Below are 22,413 nucleotides of genomic sequence, written 5' to 3' on the forward strand. Positions count from 1 at the left end.
AAGTTCAGTCATTTCAAAATCTTCTTTCATTCTTGTTTTAAATCCTTTGATAGCTTCTGCTGTACTTCCTGTTACAAGCAGGTCGTCTACATACAAACAGACCAATAGAACACCTTGTTGTTCAACCTGTTTCACATAGATCCCAAACTCAACCATGCACTTCTGAAATCCAAATTCAATGAGCCAAGAGTTTATGTGAGTGTTCCAAGCTCGAGGTGCCTCTCTTAGCCCATACAAAGCTTTGTTTAGTTTATACACTTTCCACTCCTCACCTTTCTTCTCAAATCCAGGTGGCTGCTTCACGTATACTTCTTCTTGTAAAGGTCCATTAAGGAAAGCTGATTTCACGTCCATTTGGCATGTCTCCCAACCTTTTAGATTCGCAACAACATCAACAAGTCTCACTGTCTCCAACCTTGCAACTGGCGCAAACACCTTAGTGAAATCAACTCCAGGCTTTTGCAGAAAGCCCTTAGCAACCAATCTAGCTTTCAACTTAGCTATGCTACCATCTGATTTATACTTTTTTTCGAACACCCACTTCACCTCAATTGCTTGTTTGTGTCGAGGCAGTTCCATCATTTCCAACGCTTTGTTCTTCTCTATAGCTCTCAATTCCTCTATCATTGCTTCTTTCCATTCTTTCATGTTGATAGCTTGCTTCCATGTAAGTGTTTCAGCATCAGCCAAGAGTGCGGAATGAACAAGGTCACCTGATTCTGCTATCTCATTATCCATGAACACCTCATGATCTGCAAGCCTCGTTGAAGGAAATCTAGTTCTTTGAGATCTCCTATTGTTTACTTCCATACCAGCTGCTACCTCTTCGACTTCATCAGATCTCTTCTCCTCAAGCCAACTAGACACAATATCTCTACAGATTATACTTGTCTCTGTTTCCATCCAATTAAACATTGTTGATTCGTCTATCAAAACATCTCTGCTGATCACTATCTCATTCTTCTTTGGGCTATATAGTCTGTATGCGCCAGTAGAATGGAAGCCTACCAGTATATAGACTTCGCTTTTATCTCCTAGTTTCTTTCTCTTCTCGTTTGGAACATGTTTAAAACATACTGAGCCAAAGATCTTCAAGTTATTTGTTGACGGTTTGATCCCAGTCCACGCCTCTTCTGGTATGCAGTATGCTAAAGCCTTCGTTGGGCATCTGTTCAACAGGTAAGCTGTTGTGGTGATAGCCTCTCCCTATAGGTTGTGTGGTAAGTTTTTGCCTTTAAGCAAACATCTGGTCATTTCAACCAGAGTTCTATTCCTTCTCTCGGCCAAGCCGTTGTGCTGAGGCGTGTAAGGAGCTACAACTTCGTGTGTGATTCTCTTTTCATCACAGAACTTGCTCATCTCCCCAGAGTTGAATTCTCCACCTCCGTCAGTTCTGAAGATCTTTATTCGCAGGGTCGATTGCCTCTCCACCATGGCACAAAATTTTACAAAACATGAGAAGACTTCTTTCTTTTCTTTTAGCAAATAAATCCATAACTTCCTAGTCCATTCATCAACGAAGAGTAGGAAATATCTATTACCTCCAAGAGTCGTTACTTCGAAAGGACCACAGACATCTGAATGGACAACCTTGAGTGGTTGCTTAACAAACTTAGGTGCTGCCTTCTTAAAATTCAATCTGGTATGCTTCCCCATAGCGCATCCTTCACAGATCTTCTTAGGAATATTTATCAGCGGCACACCTTTTATCAGTTTTTTGCTGCTTAATAAGTTCAGACTTTTGAAATTCAAGTGTCCGAATCTATAGTGCCATATCCAGCTCTCTTCTTCAACATTCACCAAAGACAAGCATTGTATTGCAGCCGCATTCAGGTTCACCTTGAATGTCCTATTCTTGGCAAGTGGAGCCTTGATCACCAAACGTTGCCTTTTATCAAAAACATCTATGAGGTTCTGATGCATGGACATTGTATAGCCTTTCTCCAGGAGTTGCCCAAGGCTTAATAGGTTACTCTTCATCGTTGGAACATATAACACATCGTCCATGTAAGTTACTCCTCCGTTCTTGCAGGTGATCAACACTCTACCAACTCCTTCTGCCATCACAATGCTATCATCCGCAAATCTCACATTGCTCTTCTTTCTTGGATTAAGATCTACAAGCCACCCTCTTCTTTCGGTCATATGATTAGAGCACCTAGTATCTAAATACCAGCACATATCATTCTCAGTGTGATCACACTACATGATCCCATTCCGAATCGCAAGCGTCCTGAGCCAAATTAGCTGCTTCTTCATTCTTGACCTTCTTGGAGGATTCGTTGTGCCAGCACTCTGAAGAATAGTGCCCATACTTGTTACAGGTATAACATGTGTATATTTCTTTTGTCGAACCCTTTTCTTCCTCTTCCTCTCGAGTGTCTACCTACTCTGTTACTTCCTTCCTTCTGTTCACCACCATTATCTTCACCGTTTTGATTTAAGAATTTAATATTTCTTCCTCCGCTATGTCCACCACATGATCTCCATCTACCTCTACCACGACTCTTGAAGTTTTGATTACTTCTCGCTTGCAACGCCTGACTCGTTCCTTGTGTCACGATTTTCTCTGCATTCTTCCTTTCAATTAATCTTTGTTCATGTGCTTCGAGTGAGTTCTGCAGCTCTTCCACTTTCATCGCCTTAAGATCCTTGCATTCCTTTATAACGACCACAATGTGATCGTATTGCGGTGTCAAGGTTTGGAGTATCTTCTCAACGATCTTCTTATCCTTCACGATTTTGTCGCATGCTCTCATGGCATTGACTATAACTTGAATTCTTCCAATATACTCCATCAACGTCTCTTGCTCGCCCATGCAGAGGAGCTCGTACTGTCGCTGTAGAGATTGCAAACGAATCTTCTTCACCTTTCCAGAGTTTCCATACCCATCTTGTAGAATATCCCAGACTTCTTTGGCCGTGGTGGCTTTCAATACTTTCTGAAAAATCGTAGAAGAAACACATTGATGCAGTAGCATTCTTGCCTTGCAATCAAGTCGTCTATTTTCTTTGTACTGCTTCTTCACTTGTTTAGTATCACCTTTCAAAGGTTCTTGAAGTCCTTTCTTTACCACATCGTCAACTTCTTGAAACCCAAGGATAGCCTCACACCACTTCTTTACCGCACCAGTCATCATAATCCTTGCCATCGAATATCGGGAAATTACTATGAATTAATCCGACTATCACACCACTTCTTTCTTCTTGAACCGAATCTTCAGTTCTGATACCACTATTGTTCCAAGACAACAATATTATGCAGAGAGTTTTACAGTAGACAGAGAAGGAGAGAAACGAGTGAGTGTATTTCTCATTAACCAACAATGAAAGTACAAGACAATGTATATAACAACAAATGAATGCACATCTAACTGTAACAGTAAAACAGTTAAGACAGTTAAGAGTTTTGTTTTATATTCTCAACAATCTTCATGAAAAAATATTAAAAAATGAAGGCTACCTGGAATTTTATTGAAAAGATAATGCATGTCAAAGTTCTAAGCTTAATTCAATGGTTTTGAATATAATAAAAATTATGTATTAGATTAATATATAAGATATCTAAAATATTTATAATAATAAAATATCTTCTAATGTTCATCCAACCAGAATAAAAGACTAGACTCAGTACCCAATTGACTACAACATGCGGCATGAACACCCAAATAACATGGACAAACAATCTGTGAATCGTCAGTACGTGGCGTTGGAGATTCACCACATGCCTGGCTTATACCCAAAAAAGTTATTATTATTTTTTTTAGGGAGTCTCAGAGTAGTGGTATCTTAACATAATCTGTAATCATGTGCTCATAAAAATGTTTATGCTTTTGACAGAATGAGTTACCAATTTTTAAGGGTGCAAAAACTAGTGAGGAGCATAAGAAAGCAACACTGTACAAACACCATAAGTACATGGTGGGGCAACCAAGAGAATTGATTAAAAAGATTCGATGAATGAAGCGATCAAAAAGTAAACTTGGGAAGCAAGTCTCAGTTTCATAAATTCATATTACCACTTTGAGCAATGCTAGCTTTCTGGAACCTTCGTATGAAAAGTCACTCACGCGGATACTGAAAACGTGGATGTGAAAAGAAAAATTGAGGTGATAATTAGTTGGAGTTCACTGTCTGTTCTTGGAAGTTAGCACATTACTAAAATCTTAAAAATTATATCCTTCTTTGGAGTCATGTTCTTGATTGATTGGTAGTGATGAGTATAACTAACCTCCAAAATTCACTAACCAATAGTTTTGAAAGAACATTGAAATGGTGGGCCACGGAAGAAACTTGGAACCAATGCTCAAATAACTTTGAAAGGCATTGATCCTTCTCATAGAGACTCATAACAGATTATATCCCTATCGAATGAGAAAATTTGTTAAATATATTTTTGTCCATTTCGTAGAAAATGCTGAGTTAGGAAAAAGATTCTCATTCTCACGCGGTATTAGTACAATACAGTCACTTCATTTTTACTGTATCTATCTGTTACTTAACAATTTTGATTTTAGAATCACGATAACATTTCATATATTTAGCCTTTATATGTTGAATTTTCTTATAAAATAACCTGCCAATAAGATCACTTAGATGCAATATATTTGAACTATAAGTGCCTGATCTAACTTAAAATACATATGTTAATTATTTTTATAGAATAATTTTACGAACTTTTTATAAAGTTTGAAAGTTTACCTCATATTCCGAATCTTGAAATAAGAGTTTTGTATTATCATAATGTACTTTCCAACGACAACTTCTTAACTAAGGAGTCATGTCAAGTCAATGAATGTGCAATTATAAATTCATTTCCACCACACAAACACACACTGAAAACACTAAGTAGCTTTCTTCATTCAGCACCCTGTTTCATCATCCAACCTTCTTTCTTCATTGAACACTGAAGACATGTGTTTACAAAAACCAATGGAGATTGTAGGATACGGTTTTCGTCCCACCGATGAAGAACTTGTCCACTCTCACCTCAAACCCAAGTTGCTAGATGAAGAACTTGTCCATGTCATGACTGACATAGATCTTTGCGCTGTGGAACCTTGGGAAGTACCAGGTAATAATCGAAAGCCAAACTCTCCATGCATCTTCATGAAATCAACATCGTCCTTTTTCTTGTTCTGATCTTTACTTCAATTTTTATTGTTTTAAATAGAGATGTTAGCAAAATCAGTAATACCATTCGAAAACTCAGAATGGTTTTTCTTCAGTCCTGTTAAGTTGAAGTACTCAAATAGTGAAAGGTTTAAAAGGACAACCAAGAGTGGGTTCTGGAAACCCACGGGAGAACCCCGTGATGTTAGAACAGAGGACACCAACACTGTCATTGGGACTAAGAAGACTCTTGTTTTCTATATTGGTCGTGCTTCCAAAGCTGTCAAATCCAACTGGGTTATTCACGAATATCATGCTCTTAACTCAATCCAAAGCCAGGTTTGTATTTCATTTTTTAAGAAACTTTGGAAATAATCTCTGTACTAAATTACAGTGTGTGAAAGGAATGTAAACTAGTCGAACCAAGATGAGTATTTGAAGCCTGCAATAATCTCTGTACTAAACTAGTCGAAACAAGATATCCCGTGTGACTTTGTGCTTTAATCTTGATTATTGGTAATAATTAGTTTCTCGACAAAGCTTATGGAGAACCTCTCATGTTACTTACTCGATGTGTTTAATTGAGTCTTTCTATCTATGAACACAAAAAATCATCACTAATTCTCATCGAAGACCGTCAATTTCTTCTGCATGATTGCCTCATTTCTCTTGACCTTTTACTTTTGTGAATTGTGCCAAATGAATGCTTACCATACTCCAATTTTTTCAGAATGCTTTTGTGTTATGCCGCTTGAAAAAGAAACATGGGAAAACGACCGAAGGAGGAACTGCTGCACTGATCTCTGATGAAGAGGAATCCAGTAGAAGTGTGGTTTCTGACAATGAACATCAGGCAACAGCAGAAGGAGTTCCATCTGTAAGCTGAAGCATCTTTCATGAACATATATACACTGTGACATGCAGAGAACATGCCCAGAATTTATGCTTCTTTCTGTCATTTCATATATATATTTACATTTTTTTTTTCAGGGAGATACTTTTAGCAGAATGGAAACAATCTGTCAGTTAACATATCAGGCAGAAATAAACATCTCCCCAACAGAACAGTCTCTAATTGATATTGAGCAGGATGAAGCATCTTTCCCAAACCCATCTAACGATGCCTATTTTAGAAAGGAAATCAACAATAGGCATATCCCATATGCACAGACTCCATTTGAACCTATGCATACTTCTTTAGGATCTACCCAAAATCCATTTGAAGCTGGATCTATGTTAACTCCTTTTGAACCTACACAACCTTCATTTGATACACTGGAGGCTCTTTCAGGAACTATGCAATCTCCTTTAGGAGCTATGCGGACTTCTTTAGGAGCTACGTATACTCCACCTCAAATGATGTATCCTCCATCTGATACTACGCATATTCCTTTAGGATCTATCCCATATGCACAGACTCCATTTGAACCTATGCATACTTCTTTAGGATCTACCCAAAATCCGTTTGAAGCTGGATCTATGTTAACTCCTTTTGAACCTACACAACCTTCATTTGATACACTGGAGGCTCTTTTAGGAACTATGCAATCTCCTTTAGGAGCTATGCGGACTTCTTTAGGAGCTACGTATACTCCACCTCAAATGATGTATCCTCCATCTGATACTACGCATATTCCTTTAGGATCTATCCCATATGCACAGACTCCATTTGAACCTATGCATACTTCTTTAGGATCTACCCAAAATCCGTTTGAAGCTGGATCTATGTTAACTCCTTTTGAACCTACACAACCTTCATTTGATACACTGGAGGCTCTTTCAGGAACTATGCAATCTCCTTTAGGAGCTATGCGGACTTCTTTAGGAGCTACGTATACTCCACCTCAAATGATGTATCCTCCATCTGATACTACGCATATTCCTTTAGGATCTATCCCATATGCACAGACTCCATTTGAACCTATGCATACTTCTTTAGGATCTACCCAAAATCCGTTTGAAGCTGGATCTATGTTAACTCCTTTTGAACCTACACAACCTTCATTTGATACACTGGAGGCTCTTTCAGGAACTATGCAATCTCCTTTAGGAGCTATGCGGACTTCTTTAAGAGCTACGTATACTCCACCTCAAATGATGTATCCTCCATCTGAAACTACGCATATTCCTTTAGGATCTATGCAGACTCCATTTGGAGTTTCAAGTCCTTTAGCATCTAGGAAGATTCCTTTTGAAAGTAGGAAAATTCCATTTCAAAATACACATACCCCATCGCAGACTCCTTTTGAGTTCCCAAAATCATTGAAAAGGACATATTGTGAAAGCACTTGCATAAATCCAGAAGTCGTCCTTAAACTGGTAAATATTTATTTTGCAAAGTCCAAATAATACTGAGTGTACCTCCTTTCATTTCTGAACTTTCATTTTGATTTAATAAGTTAAAATTTCAGAGTGCATTATTATGATTTGAATTTGGTTAGATTTTTCACAATGTATCGGGATTTTCTCAAGTAGATTTTTAAGAGATACTCACGTAAAATGTCTTTTTTGAGTTGGCTTTGATGCGTTCTTGTGATTCATGAGTCATTGACGGGCTATTATTGAGAACTACACTTTTTCTTGAGTTTGTGATATTGTTATATTCTTTTGAGCACTTTTATCAACGTATTCATCTGTTTATATTTTCTTTTGAAATCATTGCAGGACGATAGTATTGAAGATAGTTCAACTATGTGTACTGAATATCTTAATTCAGATGAATACCATTCATCAAAAAGGTTTAAAACATCATATGATGTTGTAGATGGTGATACAGATCTTTTATTTTCCAACCAAGAAGCAAGTCAGAAACAAGTAAGTATATTTCAAGACGATTTTTGGGGAGTGAAGACATCCTCATGTGACTCTACAGTATATAATCCTGAAGAGATCAATTGGAATGAAATATCTAGTTTTCCTTGCACTTAAAGGTCATGGGAAGATCAGTATCATCTAAGACCGAACAACTTCATATGGTGCGAACTAAGAACTTCGTACCATTATTGGATTAGTGGATAAGAGTATATGTTATTAAAAATAACTTGCTCTGAAATAGCCAATTTACTAGAAATTGCATAATGACAATTATGCATTATAATACAAAAGTATGTATAATAGGAAATGTATTAGAAAGTATTATAAACGATGAAATCGTGTGTATTTAAGATACTAGATTGTGTACTAGGATGTTTGTATGGTTATTTGTAGTTTCTGGACAGAGTACTTTTTTGTAGTGAACTTTTGTCTCTAGGATACCAAGTGTATTACTGAATCAGTTTATTTTCTTTGATTTTAGTATTTAATAATATATTTTATTAGCTTTTGGAATGCATGGCTAATGCAGTTATTTTCCCATATCAGTTGAACAAAGGATTGGCTAGACAACCACTTCACTTTTATATTGCTCAGTTGATCTTTGTTTTTTGAAGCAAGGATGGTTTATTCTGGATCATAAGTCTAGTATTATCTTTAGCAGAAATTTGAATCTTTTAATATTCTATTTATCCATTGAATTCATGTTTTTAGAGGCGTATTCATTTCTGTGGTGAAACTCTTGGATTCTCAACTCAATTTCTTTGGTGCTACTTGACAGTTTAAGAAATTCAGTAACTAAGCTTAAATAACTTCAAAAATTGATCCTGTTCTCTCAAATCTTTGTAGGTTTGGTGTTTAATTCTATTTTAAGATAATCCATTTGTATTTTAATTTTGAAATAACAAATCTACTAACAAAACATCACCGTAATTCTTGAGTTGAAAATAATTTTGTTTTGACAGTATAGTAACATATACCGAATATAATAAAATATTTAGTTAATATATGAGGAATTTTTTGAATTGTGGTTTTTGTGGTATCTAATTAAAAATATGATACAAAGTATTAAAATAATAAATTATAATAATGTTGGATAAATTAGTAGAGAAAATGATATTTTGATAAAAATAAATATATGGTAATTGAATTTTATAGTTAATTAAGAATAATATCTATACAACTATTTGGATAGAAATTCTTTAAATGGAGTGAATATATTATGATTCTGATACATTAAATTATATGTGTGTAGTTTTTCAGGATTTGATTTTAAATGAGGATCAATTTTCTATAGGTAAATCATCTAATATATTTTGAATGAAATTATCATGAAAAAGTGTGAATGGTGTAGTCTTGAGAAAATATTAGTTGGAGAGAAATATTATAGTGGAATATGCAGTAATTATTATATCTTTTAACTTTTATGTGCAATTTTTTATGTGGTAAATTAATTATGTTGTATTTTGAATTAAGAAGAAATGAATTATGAAATAAAATGTAAACTCTACAAAGGAAAGGTGAATAGGAGTTTGAAAACTTTTCGGAAATAGTACTAGACTTGTTTAGAGGGATTAGACGATCTACAGACAGTATTGAACGCTTAAGGATTTTTGAAACCGTTTAGGAACATAGGAAAAAGAAGACAAAGATGAAACTCATTTTATACTGACTCACTCAACTTGAGTTATGTCCAGTTTTCCTTTAAACTCTCGTATAGGATTCCACCAACTTTAATAAGTTAAGACGAGTTTCACCACTCTTGATTTTACAATAGCGCAATTAGCTAAGAACCGTTTAACTCTCCTTGAGTTAATTAAATTGAGTGTTTAGAATGACTCTTGATTATCCAAAAACAAATATGTGTTTTTAAAACAAGTAGAGAGGATATGATTGAAACAATATAAATCTAAAAAACTTGTTACAAAGAAATATTTTCAATGCTAGACGACGCACTATCAAAGGCAGAGAATTTTGACAACATAAGAATATGTGCAATTGTTGTTATTGTCTTTTTCATGCAATCTTCAATTTATAGGCGAATTGGAAAAAGATATGTTAATCTAGAGCATCGACTTTTGATAGAGTTATTGTAGCCTTTTGTACATTGTCAAATGCTACAATGCTTATGCAGAGAAAACTGTGTTGTTGTTTCTAAGACAAGATCGTCTAAGCAAACATTTTTTTGAAGTTTAGCAAAACTTCTAAAACAAAATAAGTATTTAATCATCCAGAACATCTACTAGAAGTGTTAAACGTTACTCCTTAAAAATGCCTAAACAATATAAGAACATCTAACTACTACATTGTCTAATAATATAAGAGCGTTTAACATATGCATGTTAAGTGTTATATGCTATAGAGTTCCTAACAGAATGTGTAAGATCCTTGAAATTAGATACTAGAAAAAAAACAAAAAAAAAATAAAATTAGTGAATAGTAAATTGTGAATAGTAAATTGTGAATAGTAAAAAGTGAATAGTAAAAAAAAATTATTTTTGGAAAGGATAAGTGTTACACGTAGCTTTGAGATCAGAATTCACCAATTTGCAAATAAAAAATTATTTTTGTAATAGTAAAATGAATAAAAAAATGAATAGTAAATTTTTTTACTATAAATAGCCAAGGGGGGAGGCTGGAAATTTACACCAAAATTCTAGAGAAATTGTGAGAGAAGAGAGTTGGAGTAAATTCTAGTTGAAGAGGGGAAATTCTGGAAGTTTCCGGAGAACGGTTTGAGAAGAGGAAACTAAGTTTGGAATAGAGGTAAGGGGAGCTAACTTTGAGTATTTCCCTTTGTATTATCTTGAGTCTTGAATATGCTATATTTTGCTTTTGTCTGATCTTAAATCTTGAATATGGAGTATTTTGTTTCTGTATGATCTTGAATTTAAATGAGAGTATGCTTTTGTGTTGATATCCAAGTGTGATAATTGTAAAATGTGATGTTGATTATGTTATGCCATTTGTATGTTATTAGTTGTTTATTTTTGTATTTTGGAAGGATTAGAAATTGTCTAACCGGCTCTGCCAGATTCAACTTCTTGTTTCCCCAAACTATTTATTGCTTTACTTATTTATTTTATTGCATTTTTGGAAGGATTAGAAGTTGTCTAACCGGCTCTGCCAGATTCAACTTCTTGTTTCCCCAGACATGTTAATGTTCGTGTTATTTAATTATATTGTATTTTTGGATGGATTAGAAGTTGTCTAACCGGCTCTGCCAGATTCAACTTCTTGTTTCCCCAGACATGTTAATGTTCGTGTTATTTAATTATATTGTATTTTTGGATGGATTAGAAGTTGTCTAACCGGCTCTGCCAGATTCAACTTCTTGTTTCCCCAGACATGTTAATGTTCGTGTTATTTAATTATATTGTATTTTTGGATGGATTAGAAGTTGTCTAACCGGCTCTGCCAGATTCAACTTCTTGTTTCCCCAGAAATTTTATTGTCTTATCTATTTTTTTATTGCATCTTTGTGGAAGGATGAGAAGTTGTCTAACCAGCTTTGCCAGATTCAACTTCTTGTTTCCCCTGAATTTTTATATTAATATTATTTTGATGGTAAGGGCAACTAATTATTTTTGTATGAATTTATAAATATACGAATGTTGAACTGGTGTTCTCTTGCGAAACTGTTTTATGACTTTTATTATATTGGGTGTTATAACTGAAACTGTTAAATTGTACATGTTGAGATGCGATGAATTTATTGAATGAGTTTGTTGGCTGAAATTGATCTTGTTGGAAGGTTTGGAGTAAGGGTTTCTGTAATTGCTTATATATGAGTATTAAATAGATATACAGATACTGTTTGAGGTTGTTGTGAAAGGAAGTAAAAATATTAAAATTAGGCATTTTAGATTTAGAGCATAAGACAACAAGGTAGATAAATTAAATAAATAAATTGATTAATTATTGAGGGTCTCCCTTTGTTGGTAGGATAGAGGAACCTTAAAAACCTGAGTTGGCATATCTCTGATCATAGAGCAGCCCTGGCCTGGTCCAGTCAGTTGTGACTAGTCATATGTGCTGGCGTCGAAGGTGAGTTTGATGCGTTCAGACATCTGGGTCCTCTTCGGTGACCAATTGGAGTAAAGAAAAATCTCTACTAGGATGAAAATAAAATAAAAAAAGTTGATTGTAGATGCATAATATTATCATGGTAAAAATTTCATATATATTTTATTTATTATTACATTGAGTCCAGACTTTAATATGTAGTTCCTACGATATGTTGATATATTTTGGTTGATCCATGATCTTTGTTTGGTGAAAATATGTTGAGTTATACTCGTTATGGGCAAAATGAGTTTATAATATGAAGCATAATATATGGTAATATGTTTAATTTATTGATACCAAAACGGGTTATTATGAATTCTTGATTAAAGAATGAACATGATTGAGTTAGGTGGATAAGAGGGTAAGAATTGTTGGTTTTATGAAATGTTGGAGTGGATATGAGAAATCATTACTTATGAAATGATGTTTACTACCGGGAGTAGTATGTTCGAGTTATACCATGAGAGTTTGGTATGAGCAAAGTAACACCTGAGGTTTATGAAAGCAGGCAGAAAGTGGTCTGACCATAAGGCTTTGACATAAACATATGATTCGTAAGTTATATAGAAGCAGGCAGAGAGGGGTCTGACCATAAGGCTTCAGAAAGTAAGACATAGTATATAAGTGAGGCTTAAGGAAGCAGGCAGAGAGCGGTCTGACCATAAGACTTCATGAGTAAGCATGGTACACTTGTAAGAATTATGGAAATGGGAAAGATGACTTTGATAATGATGAATTAATGACATCGGAATAATGATATTTTATCAATTGCAGAAATACATGATTATAATATTTTTATTACAAGTTTAATGATTTTATGATAAGGTTGGCTTACCCTTATTTGTTTGTACTGTGATAATATAACTCATGTTATATGTGATTAGATAATGTTGCAGATGCGGTTGAACAAGCTTAGAGATGAGAGAGATGCGGGGAAAAACTTTCAGGGATCTTTGTAAAAAGAATAAATTTGTATTGGGAAGATTATGTTGTGTAAAACTTATAAGTTGAAATTTCAATGGTGAAGACTATATTGTTTAAAGTTTGTAAGTTTGGTATTGTACTTTGGATTAAATGAAATAAAGTTTGATTGTTTATAAGAGATATCAAATTAATTTAGTCTCTACTATCAGTAATACCCTTTAAAATAGTAGGGTGTTACATTTTGGTATCAGAGCAATGGTTTTCGAAAATATTTTGGGACTCTGGGGAGTGAAATTATTATTCTTAGTAAAATATCAATTGAGTTGATTCTTATTTTATTGGAAACTAGACTCAAAGAGCTTCAATTTGACTACTCATACGCATATTTTGGACTTCGGGAAGGGGTCTAACCGAGCTGGGGAAAACGTGATAGTTTTGCTGTCCAGGGGCTAGCGTCCAACCTTAATTTTAGGTGTATTTTTTTTACAAGTTGCAACTTTTTGGAGTGAGTAGGTTGTGTTCTGCACTAGGAGAACATTTTGGGACCCTTTGGAGACTTTCCTACCATGTTTTAGGGTTGGAAAATGGTTTAGAATGGTCCATTGGTTGTTTATTATTGTTAAGTGCCAAGTGCATGGGTCCTTAGTTGTCTAAGGCATCTTCTTTTAATTCCAAATCAGATTTGGAGTTTTGGAGGAGAGTAGAGAGGTCCTTGGTGGGAGGTGAACGAAATTCTAAGTGTCCTAAGTGTGGAGGCTGACTTGGTCTAGCAAGGAGGAGAGGAGTTGCTCTCTTTGAAGAAGAGTTTAAGGTGTTTGAGCCTTCAAGAGGTAAGGGGAGCTAACTCAACTTAATTTCTAGAATTTTGTAGTTAGAAATATGGTTCCAATTGCTTGACTTTGATGAAGGGGAGCTAATCCTTTATTGTTATGATCATGAATATGAATATGTTAAAAAAAAAAAAAAATTTTGGTAATGGTAGTTATATATTGACTTGTGTAAGATTTGGTTTTCATGATTATAATTTCTTATTTTCGAGTTACTGTGGTGATAAATTTCTATTAATTGTTTTTACCGTTGGATTTAGGTAAAATTTTAATATGTGAATCCTAAGACATATTACTAAACTTTGACTGTTCGGATTTGAAAATAGAAGTCTGTACTTGGAGAAATAAATCCTGTAAATTTGAGTAAATTAGTTACCCCTGTAGTTCTGTTACTAAGTTGTCTCAGTAAAATATAGAATTATGACCTATTTGACCGTTAGATCAACCTCAAAATTTGATATAGAATCCCTAAGACATATTAATACATTGTGACCGATTGGATTTGTAATTAAAGGTCTATGCTTAGAGAAAGAAATTTCGAAAGTTTGAAATATTTGATGAACACTATAATTCTGTTCTTACGTTATATTGGTAAAAATTTCATGTATATTCCATTTACCGTTAGATTGATCCCAAACTTTAGTATGGAGTTCATAAGACATAATAGGTGATCTTGACCGTTCAGATTTGGAATTAGATGTCTGTGCTGAGAAGAATTCATTCCGTATTTGGAGTTTAACCGAGAACCACTTAAATTTCTGTCTCTGAGTTACCTCGGTAAAACCTTCATATCTACTTAGTAAACCGTTAGATTAACTTGAAACTTTTGTATGAAGCACGTAACAGATAGGGACATACTTCGACCGTTCGGATTTTAGATCGGAGGTACCGATTTAGAGATATTAATTTCGTAACTTCTCAGGGATCTCAATATTGCTTAATTTATGTTTTTGGATCATTTATACAAAATTGATGATTTCTGCCTCATTAACCGTTGGATTGGACTGAAAATCTTACCATATAATCTAAACATGTTGTTGATTAGTTTGATTGGTTCAGATTGTCGATAAATAATATGTTGAAAAAGGTAATTTGGTTAATTTGTGCTACTTTGATAAGTAGGCAGGATGAGATGATGAAGGAAGAGATAAAGAGAATGATATAAATCGGGCTACTTTGATAAGTAGGCAGATTAACTATACTGTGCTACTTTGTAAGTAGACAATATTGTCTTGTTGCGCTACTTTGGTAAGTAGGCAGAAGATCTTGTTTCATGCTACTTTGGTAAGTAGGCAAATTAATTATACCGTACTGCTTTGGTAAGTAGACAATAATGTCTTGCGGTGCTACTTTGATAAGTAGAGAGAATAACTTGGTTTGTACTACTTTGGTAAGTAAGTCAGATGAGGTGAAGTTGTAACACTTTGATAAGTGGAATTTTAAATTTCAGAAGTTTATGAACTGTGTGAAATTTTATTTTAGAAGACTTGTGTTGTAATAAATCACTTAATATTTTGTTGGTGTTGAAAATTGTTAAAGAAAAGTTGTATATGTATTTTTGTGGAAAAATAAATTGTAACGCCTAAATTGGGGTATTACACTATTGGGTATCAGAGCAATGGTTTTCGAAAATCAATATCTCTTTTGTAAGTAATCTTTTGTTAAATAGTCTTTGTTTAAATAAATAATTTTCGAGGACGAAAATAAATGTTGTTGGGGAGATTGTAAGATCCTTGAAATTAGATACTAGAAAAAAAACAAAAAAAAATAAATTAGTGAATAGTAAATTGTGAATAGTAAATTGTGAATAGTAAAAAGTGAATAGTAAAAAAAATTATTTTTGGAAAGGATAAGTGTTACACGTAGCTTTGAGATCATACTTCACCAATTTGCAAATAAAAAATTATTTTTGTAATAGTAAAATGAATAAAAAAAAATGAATAGTAAAAATGAATAGTAAAAATTAATAGTAAATTTTTTTACTATAAATAGCCAAGGGGGGGAGGCTGGAAATTTACACCAAAATTCTAGAGAAATTGTGAGAGAAGAGAGTTGGAGTAAATTCTAGTTGAAGAGGGGAAATTCTGGAAGTTTCCGGAGAACGGTTTGAGAAGAGGAAACTAAGTTTGGAATAGAGGTAAGGGGAGCTAACTTTGAGTATTTCCCTTTGTATTATCTTGAGTCTTGAATATGCTATATTTTGCTTTTGTCTGATCTTAAATCTTGAATATGGAGTATTTTGTTTCTGTATGATCTTGAATTTAAATGAGAGTATGCTTTTGTGTTGATATCCAAGTGTGATAATTGTAAAATGTGATGTTGATTATGTTATGCCATTTGTATGTTATTAGTTGTTTATTTTTGTATTTTGGAAGGATTAGAAATTGTCTAACCGGCTCTGCCAGATTCAACTTCTTGTTTCCCCAAACTATTTATTGCTTTACTTATTTATTTTATTGCATTTTTGGAAGGATTAGAAGTTGTCTAACCGGCTCTCCCAGATTCAACTTCTTGTTTCCCCAGACATGTTAATGTTCGTGTTATTTAATTATATTGTATTTTTGGATGGATTAGAAGTTGTCTAACCGGCTCTGCCAGATTCAACTTCTTGTTTCCCCAGACATGTTAATGTTCGTGTTATTTAATTATATTGTATTTTTAGATGGATTAGAAGTTGTCTAACCGGCTCTGCCAGATTCAACTTCTTGTTTCCCCAGACATGTTAATGTTCGTGTTATTTAATTATATTATATTTTTGGATGGATTAGAAGTTGTCTAACCGGCTCTGCCAGATTCAACTTCTTGTTTCCCCAGAAATTTTATTGTCTTATCTATTTTTTTATTGCATCTTTGTGGAAGGATGAGAAGTTGTCTAACCGGCTTTGCCAGATTCAACTTCTTGTTTCCCCTGAATTTTTATATTAATATTATTTTGATGGTAAGGGCAACTAATTATTTTTGTATGAATTTATAAATATACGAATGTTGAACTGGTGTTCTCTTGCGAAATTGTTTTATGACTTTTATTATATTGGGTGTTATAACTGAAACTGTTAAATTGTACATGTTGAGATGCGATGAATTTATTGAATGAGTTTGTTGGCTGAAATTGATCTTGTTGGAAGGTTTGGAGTAAGGGTTTCTGTAATTGCTTATATATGAGTATTAAATAGATATACAGATACTGTTTGAGGTTGTTGTGAGAGGAAGTAAAAATATTAAAATTAGGCATTTTAGATTTAGAGCATAAGACAACAAGGTAGATAAATTAAATAAATAAATTGATTAATTATTGAGGGCCTCCCTTTGTTGGTAGGATAGAGGAACCTTAAAAACCTGAGTTGGCACATCTCTAATCATAGAGCAGCCCTGGCCTGGTCCAGTCAGTTGTGACTAGTCATATGTGCTGGCGTCGAAGGTGAGTTTGATGCGTTCAGACATCTAGGTCCTCTCCGGTGACCAATTGGAGTAAAGAAAAATCTCTACTAGGATGAAAATAAAATAAAACAAGTTGATTGTAGATGCATAATATTATCATGGTAAAAATTTCATATATATTTTATTTATTATTACATTGAGTCCAGACTTTAATATGTAGTTCCTACGATATGTTGATATATTTTGGTTGATCCATGATCTTTGTTTGGTGAAAATATGTTGAGTTATACTCGTTATGGGCAAAATGAGTTTATAATATGAAGCATAATATATGGTAATATGTTTAATTTATTGATACCAAAACGGGTTATTATGAATTCTTGATTAAAGAATGAACATGATTGAGTTAGGTGGATAAGAGGGTAAGAATTGTTGGTTTTATGAAATGTTGGAGTGGATATGAGAAATCATTACTTATGAAATGATGTTTACTACCGGGAGTAGTATGTTCGAGTTATACCATGAGAGTTTGGTATGAGCAAAGTAACACCTGAGGTTTATGAAAGCAGGCAGAAAGTGGTCTGACCATAAGGCTTTGACATAAACATATGATTCGTAAGTTATATAGAAGCAGACAGAGAGAGGTCTGACCATAAGGCTTCAGAAAGTAAGACAGAGTATATAAGTGAGGCTTAAGGAAGCAGGCAAAAAGCGGTCTGACCATAAGACTTCATGAGTAAGCATGGTACACTTGTAAGAATTATGGAAATGGGAAAGATGACTTTGATAATGATGAATTAATGACATCGGAATAATGATATTTTATCAATTGCAGAAATACATGATTATAATATTTTTATTACAAGTTTAATGATTTTATGATAAGGTTGGCTTACCCTTATTTGTTTGTACTGTGATAATATAACTCATGTTATATGTGATTAGATAATGTTGCAGATGCGGTTGAACAAGCTTAGAGATGAGAGAGATGCGGGGAAAAACTTTCAGGGATCTTTGTAAAAAGAATAAATTTGTATTGGGAAGATTATGTTGTGTAAAACTTATAAGTTGAAATTTCAATGGTGAAGACTATATTGTTTAAAGTTTGTAAGTTTGGTATTGTACTTTGGATTAAATGAAATAAAGTTTGATTGTTTATAAGAGATATCAAATTAATTTAGTCTCTACTATCAGTAATACCCTTTAAAATAGTAGGGTGTTACAGAATGTCTAATCGCAAAAGCGTGTGATAAAAAGTTAGACCGTCTAGGATACAAAAAATTTCGCTAAAGGCTACATATCCTAAACGCCTTGATAAGTTACTCATAATAGACTTAGCATCAAACAATGGTAATTGTATCATTGCCTAAATGCTTAGGTCGTCTAATGCTTTAAAATGCATGCACATTCCATTACTCTTTTCTCTATTGTGTTGTGTCATCTTTTTTTGTGCAGATTGTCACCTTAATTCAAAAGTATGCTCAGAATCAGGAGAACATTTAGAGACATGAAGGGTATTTAAAGAATGTTTCATACATGCTTTTTGTTTGTCTCATCCGTACACAACACATTTGCTTTATCAGGATGCAACATAACTTCTAACTTTATCACTACACACCTAGAAGAACTGCTGAAAAGAAGATGAAGAATTTTTGCTATCAAGAATATCATACGCTCTTTGCTTTCTCCAAGCTATTCTTTTTAAGACTCATCTGTGTAAAGATCTTTTAGAAATTTTTAGAAGTTCATTGTATTGTTCATATATCTTCTATATAAGAGTAACCTTCTGTTTTGTAATATCTCAAAAACACATTATTGTTTTTATATTTAGAAGTGAATTCAAACACTTGTAAAGTTTAACTCAATGGAGTTAAACATTCTAAATAGTTTATCTAATGTTGATACCAAGAGTGGTTAAACTCGTCTAACTAGTGGGTTAGCGTTGTAAATCAGGAGTGATTAAACTCGTTTTTAGTGAAACCTCTTATTAGAATGTTAAGGGAGAACTGGACATAGCTTAGTTTGAGTAAACCAGTATAAAATCAAAGTGTGTTTTATTACCTTTTGTTTAGACAAGTTTTCCTTCCAAACACTCTCTAAACCTAAGTGTTTAAATTACTAGTGCAAACCTTCTAACCACTGTAAAGTAACATTAAACATTAGTTTTGAAAAAGTTTTAAAACACTATTCAAACCATTTTCTTGTGTTTTAGTTATACGTATAGGTCGGATAGAAAGCTACGAAGAAACAATCTTATAATGTCTTTGTATGTCTTAACGTCTTTCTAAATCAGCATAGAACTTTGAATAAAGAACTTTGTCCTTGATAGGATATACACAGATAAAGAAAGACTACATAACAGACAAAAAAGTATTATTCATATATCAAATCATAGCATTTAGGAGAGTTTGTTCTCTATAGTGTTTAAGATAGTTTATTCTCTATATCATTTAGGATAATTTGTTCTTTACACTGTTTAGGATAATGTTTAGTTATATATCGTTTAGCAAATTATTCTAGACTATCTTTATAATAAACATTATTTGGCTAGAGGATTTAGATAAGGTTTAAAATAGAATGCTTTAGACGATCTTGTTAATTTAAAGGAAATAATAATTATATTATATATTTGATAGTTTATGGTGTATTTGTTTTGTATTATAAAATCATTATTTTTTATTCATTATATTTATATTTCAGTTGGTTGAGTTTTACTATTATTGTTGTTAATGTGAATTTTATTGGATTTCATATTGTTGTGCATATGAATTATTCTTGAGGTTAATATATGTATTAAATCGTTGTGCTTAAAATGTATTAAAGCTTTTGTCTAATAAAATATATTAAATTGTTGTGTTCCATATACATTAAACTATTGTAAGAAAAAGATTTTTAAAAGAGTCATAATTTCATAATTTGTATGGGAAAGAGTATATGTTATGTGATTTTGATTTGAGAACTACATTATAGTGCTATCAAAATGGGTCATCCAGCTCAATCCGGCCTGACCCACTATGGGTTGGTCACTGAGTGAGCCAATCCAATCCAGCTTATTTATTAGTAAGTTGCACTACAGGAAATGCTTGTTTTTCCGACGGCTTTTTACCCACGGCCTAGGAGCCCTCGGTAATGCAGTGGTGAAGTCAATTATCGACGGCTTAGAGGCCTTCGGTAATGTCTTATAAGAATTTTAAGTTGTTTCCTCTCTGCAATTCATTTTCCCACCGGCCTTCCCCTGTGCTTCGTCCAAAACCCTTCCCTCCAACCCTATTTTTCGTTGCCCAAAACCCTTCCCTTGTGCTCCTCCAACGATACGAAAGTTGTAAGCTTCCTCTCCTCTGCCCAAATTGTCAATAATTCCTCCTCTCCTGTGCCCGAAATTGAGAAATTCCTCCAACGATACCAAAGCCCTAGTCCGTTTTTGGTCACCGTAAGGCGTTCTTTCGCAGAGCTTAGGTCGTTGGTGGCATGGTCTTTCCGGCAGGGTGGTGGGTCGTGGTAGTTGGCGTTTTGCGGTAGTGGTGGTGGGTCATCGAGGTTGGCTTGATGGCAGCGTTGGGGTGATGTGGGCTTGTTAAGTTCGTGGTCGGGGTCTGCAGAGGCTGGCATCTTCGTCCATTTTTCTTTCTGAGGTAAGTTTTTTTTTCAAAATTGATTTTTTGTTGAGAAGAAATTGTACTTGAATGATGCTTGCTTTCTTTCTTTTTTTCATTTTCATGTTGTTTTGTCTCTGTCATTGTGTGTGGTAGAAATTGTGTTCTTTTTGTGCGGTCTTAGAGTTTCTGGAGGTGCCAACATTTGTTGGATCTTGGTTCATTCTCAATGACCAAGATCAGTCTTTATCTTTGGTTCATTCTTTTGTCTACTGCGGGTTTTACTTTAGCTTCCTATAGCTTACGCTTGAGATCAATGGAGTAGGGGCTTGATTGCATCCAATTTATCTTGTTTCCATCCATAAATCTGTTTCATTTCGTCACCGCAATTCCATTTGTAACATTCATTTCCATGCCTTTGATGTTCCAACCTTTGTTTCCCTTTCTCTGAACTTAAACAGTACAGAAACTGATTTCCCATGTAATCTAATTCCTTCATTTGGGGCCTCCATGCATCTTCCAGATATTCAAAATCTTCTGCTTCTGCTGCTTGCTTGAAAGCAGAAACTCTTGCTTCTTTGAAAGCAGAAACTCTTGCTTCTTTGAAAGCAGAAACTCTTGCTTCTTTGAAAGCAGAAACTCTTGCTTCTTTGCTGGATGGATGCTTTCTCTGTTGTACCACTTCAGCTCCTACTGTTATCCTTTCACCTCACGGCCTACTCTTTTGGCGTCTGACTCAAGCTGTTGTGTGCTTCTTCTTCATGTTGTTGTGGCTTCTTTTTCTGCACCGTGAGTGCTTTTCCCATGTCTTTTCCTCACACCGTGCAACTCCACTCCCTTCAACGTGGTGTGCCTCGTGAGCTCTTGTTGTAGCTAAATATCTTCACTTGTTAATAGAAATGAGTTGTAAGTGTTGAATGCAAGCCGTGGAGTATGAGCTGGATGCCACTTTAATTAAATTATGTGCAGCTCTTCATTTTGATGGCTTCAAGATTCACGTTCCAGCCAAGAGAATGGGGCTGCCAATTTGAGAAGGCAATATTGTTTCCAATTGAAGCATGCCCCATAAGGAAGCATTCACGGCAAACAACACACAAAATGGGAGGCTTCTTTCTCTTTAAGTGGGAGACAACATAATAAAGGAGGGGACCACCATGTTGGAAAGTTCACCACAAAACACAAAGCTATTACCCATTTGGAAAATTAATTTTGGCAAAGGCCACCTTTGTTGAAGGCCACGGTCTTTGGAAGATGGAAGCACAATTGTTTTTGCTTTATTTTGGTTTTTAAACAAACAAGAAGCAAGAGTAAAATGGAGGGCCCACTTCATGACTTTTGGCACAAAGAGCCATTAAGTGAAGAAAGAAGAAGCCATCCTTTGTGCTATCAAGTCTATCTTACGGCATGGAGAAAGAGCACAAAAACATCACGGCCCCACACAAAAGAAATGAATTCAGATGGCTTGAAGTTGTGTCACGGTGGCTTTGGTTTTGATTCTTCCATTCATAAAAAAAACACACTGCCTTATTCATTGAGAAAGAAACCAGAGGATACCACATTGAAGCAAGAGGAAGTTCACGGTTTCTCTTTGGAGGAATTGTAGAAAGGTTGGCAAACATGATAAGTAGTGTCACGGCCCATGTAATAGAAAAGAGAAAATCATCTTTTTAATTCTTGGAAAAGAGAAGCAACTCTCGGTG

General features: G+C 34.3%; 2 protein-coding genes across 2 annotated transcripts; one reads left to right on the top strand and one right to left on the bottom strand.

Moving 5' to 3' along the window:
• Window positions 1-2,197: 2,197 nt before the first annotated feature.
• LOC128194056 (uncharacterized) lies at window positions 2,198-3,152 on the bottom strand. The gene is made up of 2 exons (XM_052868653.1): window positions 2,387-3,152; window positions 2,198-2,295 (listed from the first exon to the last, which is right to left on the bottom strand). Exons 1-2 carry the CDS (start codon window positions 3,150-3,152, stop codon window positions 2,198-2,200), a joined length of 864 nt encoding a protein of 287 aa, XP_052724613.1.
• Window positions 3,153-4,816: 1,664 nt separating this feature from the next.
• On the top strand, window positions 4,817-8,510 carry LOC108323679 (uncharacterized). The gene is made up of 5 exons (XM_052867997.1): window positions 4,817-5,074; window positions 5,174-5,451; window positions 5,843-5,989; window positions 6,103-7,431; window positions 7,777-8,510. The coding sequence occupies exons 1-5, from the start codon at window positions 4,915-4,917 to the stop codon at window positions 8,038-8,040; spliced, it is 2,178 nt and encodes a 725-aa protein (XP_052723957.1). The 5' UTR covers window positions 4,817-4,914; the 3' UTR covers window positions 8,041-8,510.
• The last annotated feature ends 13,903 nt before the right edge of the window (window positions 8,511-22,413 follow it).

The sequence above is a fragment of the Vigna angularis genome, chromosome 9, assembly GCF_016808095.1.
Source record: "Vigna angularis cultivar LongXiaoDou No.4 chromosome 9, ASM1680809v1, whole genome shotgun sequence".
NCBI classification, from domain to species: domain Eukaryota; kingdom Viridiplantae; phylum Streptophyta; class Magnoliopsida; order Fabales; family Fabaceae; genus Vigna; species Vigna angularis.

What these genes read in the sequence shown, in the direction of transcription:
- LOC108323679 (XM_052867997.1), top strand. Translation starts at nt 4,915, where the DNA reads ATGTGTTTACAAAAACCAATGGAGATTGTAGGATACGGTTTTCGTCCC. An exon ending in TTAACTCAATCCAAAGCCAG is followed by an intron (nt 5,452 to 5,842) that starts GTTTGTATTTCA and finishes CAATTTTTTCAG; the next exon opens with AATGCTTTTGTGTTATGCCG. An exon ending in CAGCAGAAGGAGTTCCATCT is followed by an intron (nt 5,990 to 6,102) that starts GTAAGCTGAAGC and finishes TTTTTTTTTCAG; the next exon opens with GGAGATACTTTTAGCAGAAT.
- LOC128194056 (XM_052868653.1), bottom strand. Translation starts at nt 3,152, where the DNA reads ATGGCAAGGATTATGATGACTGGTGCGGTAAAGAAGTGGTGTGAGGCT. An exon ending in GGAAGGAAGTAACAGAGTAG is followed by an intron (nt 2,296 to 2,386) that starts GTAGACACTCGA and finishes ACTATTCTTCAG; the next exon opens with AGTGCTGGCACAACGAATCC.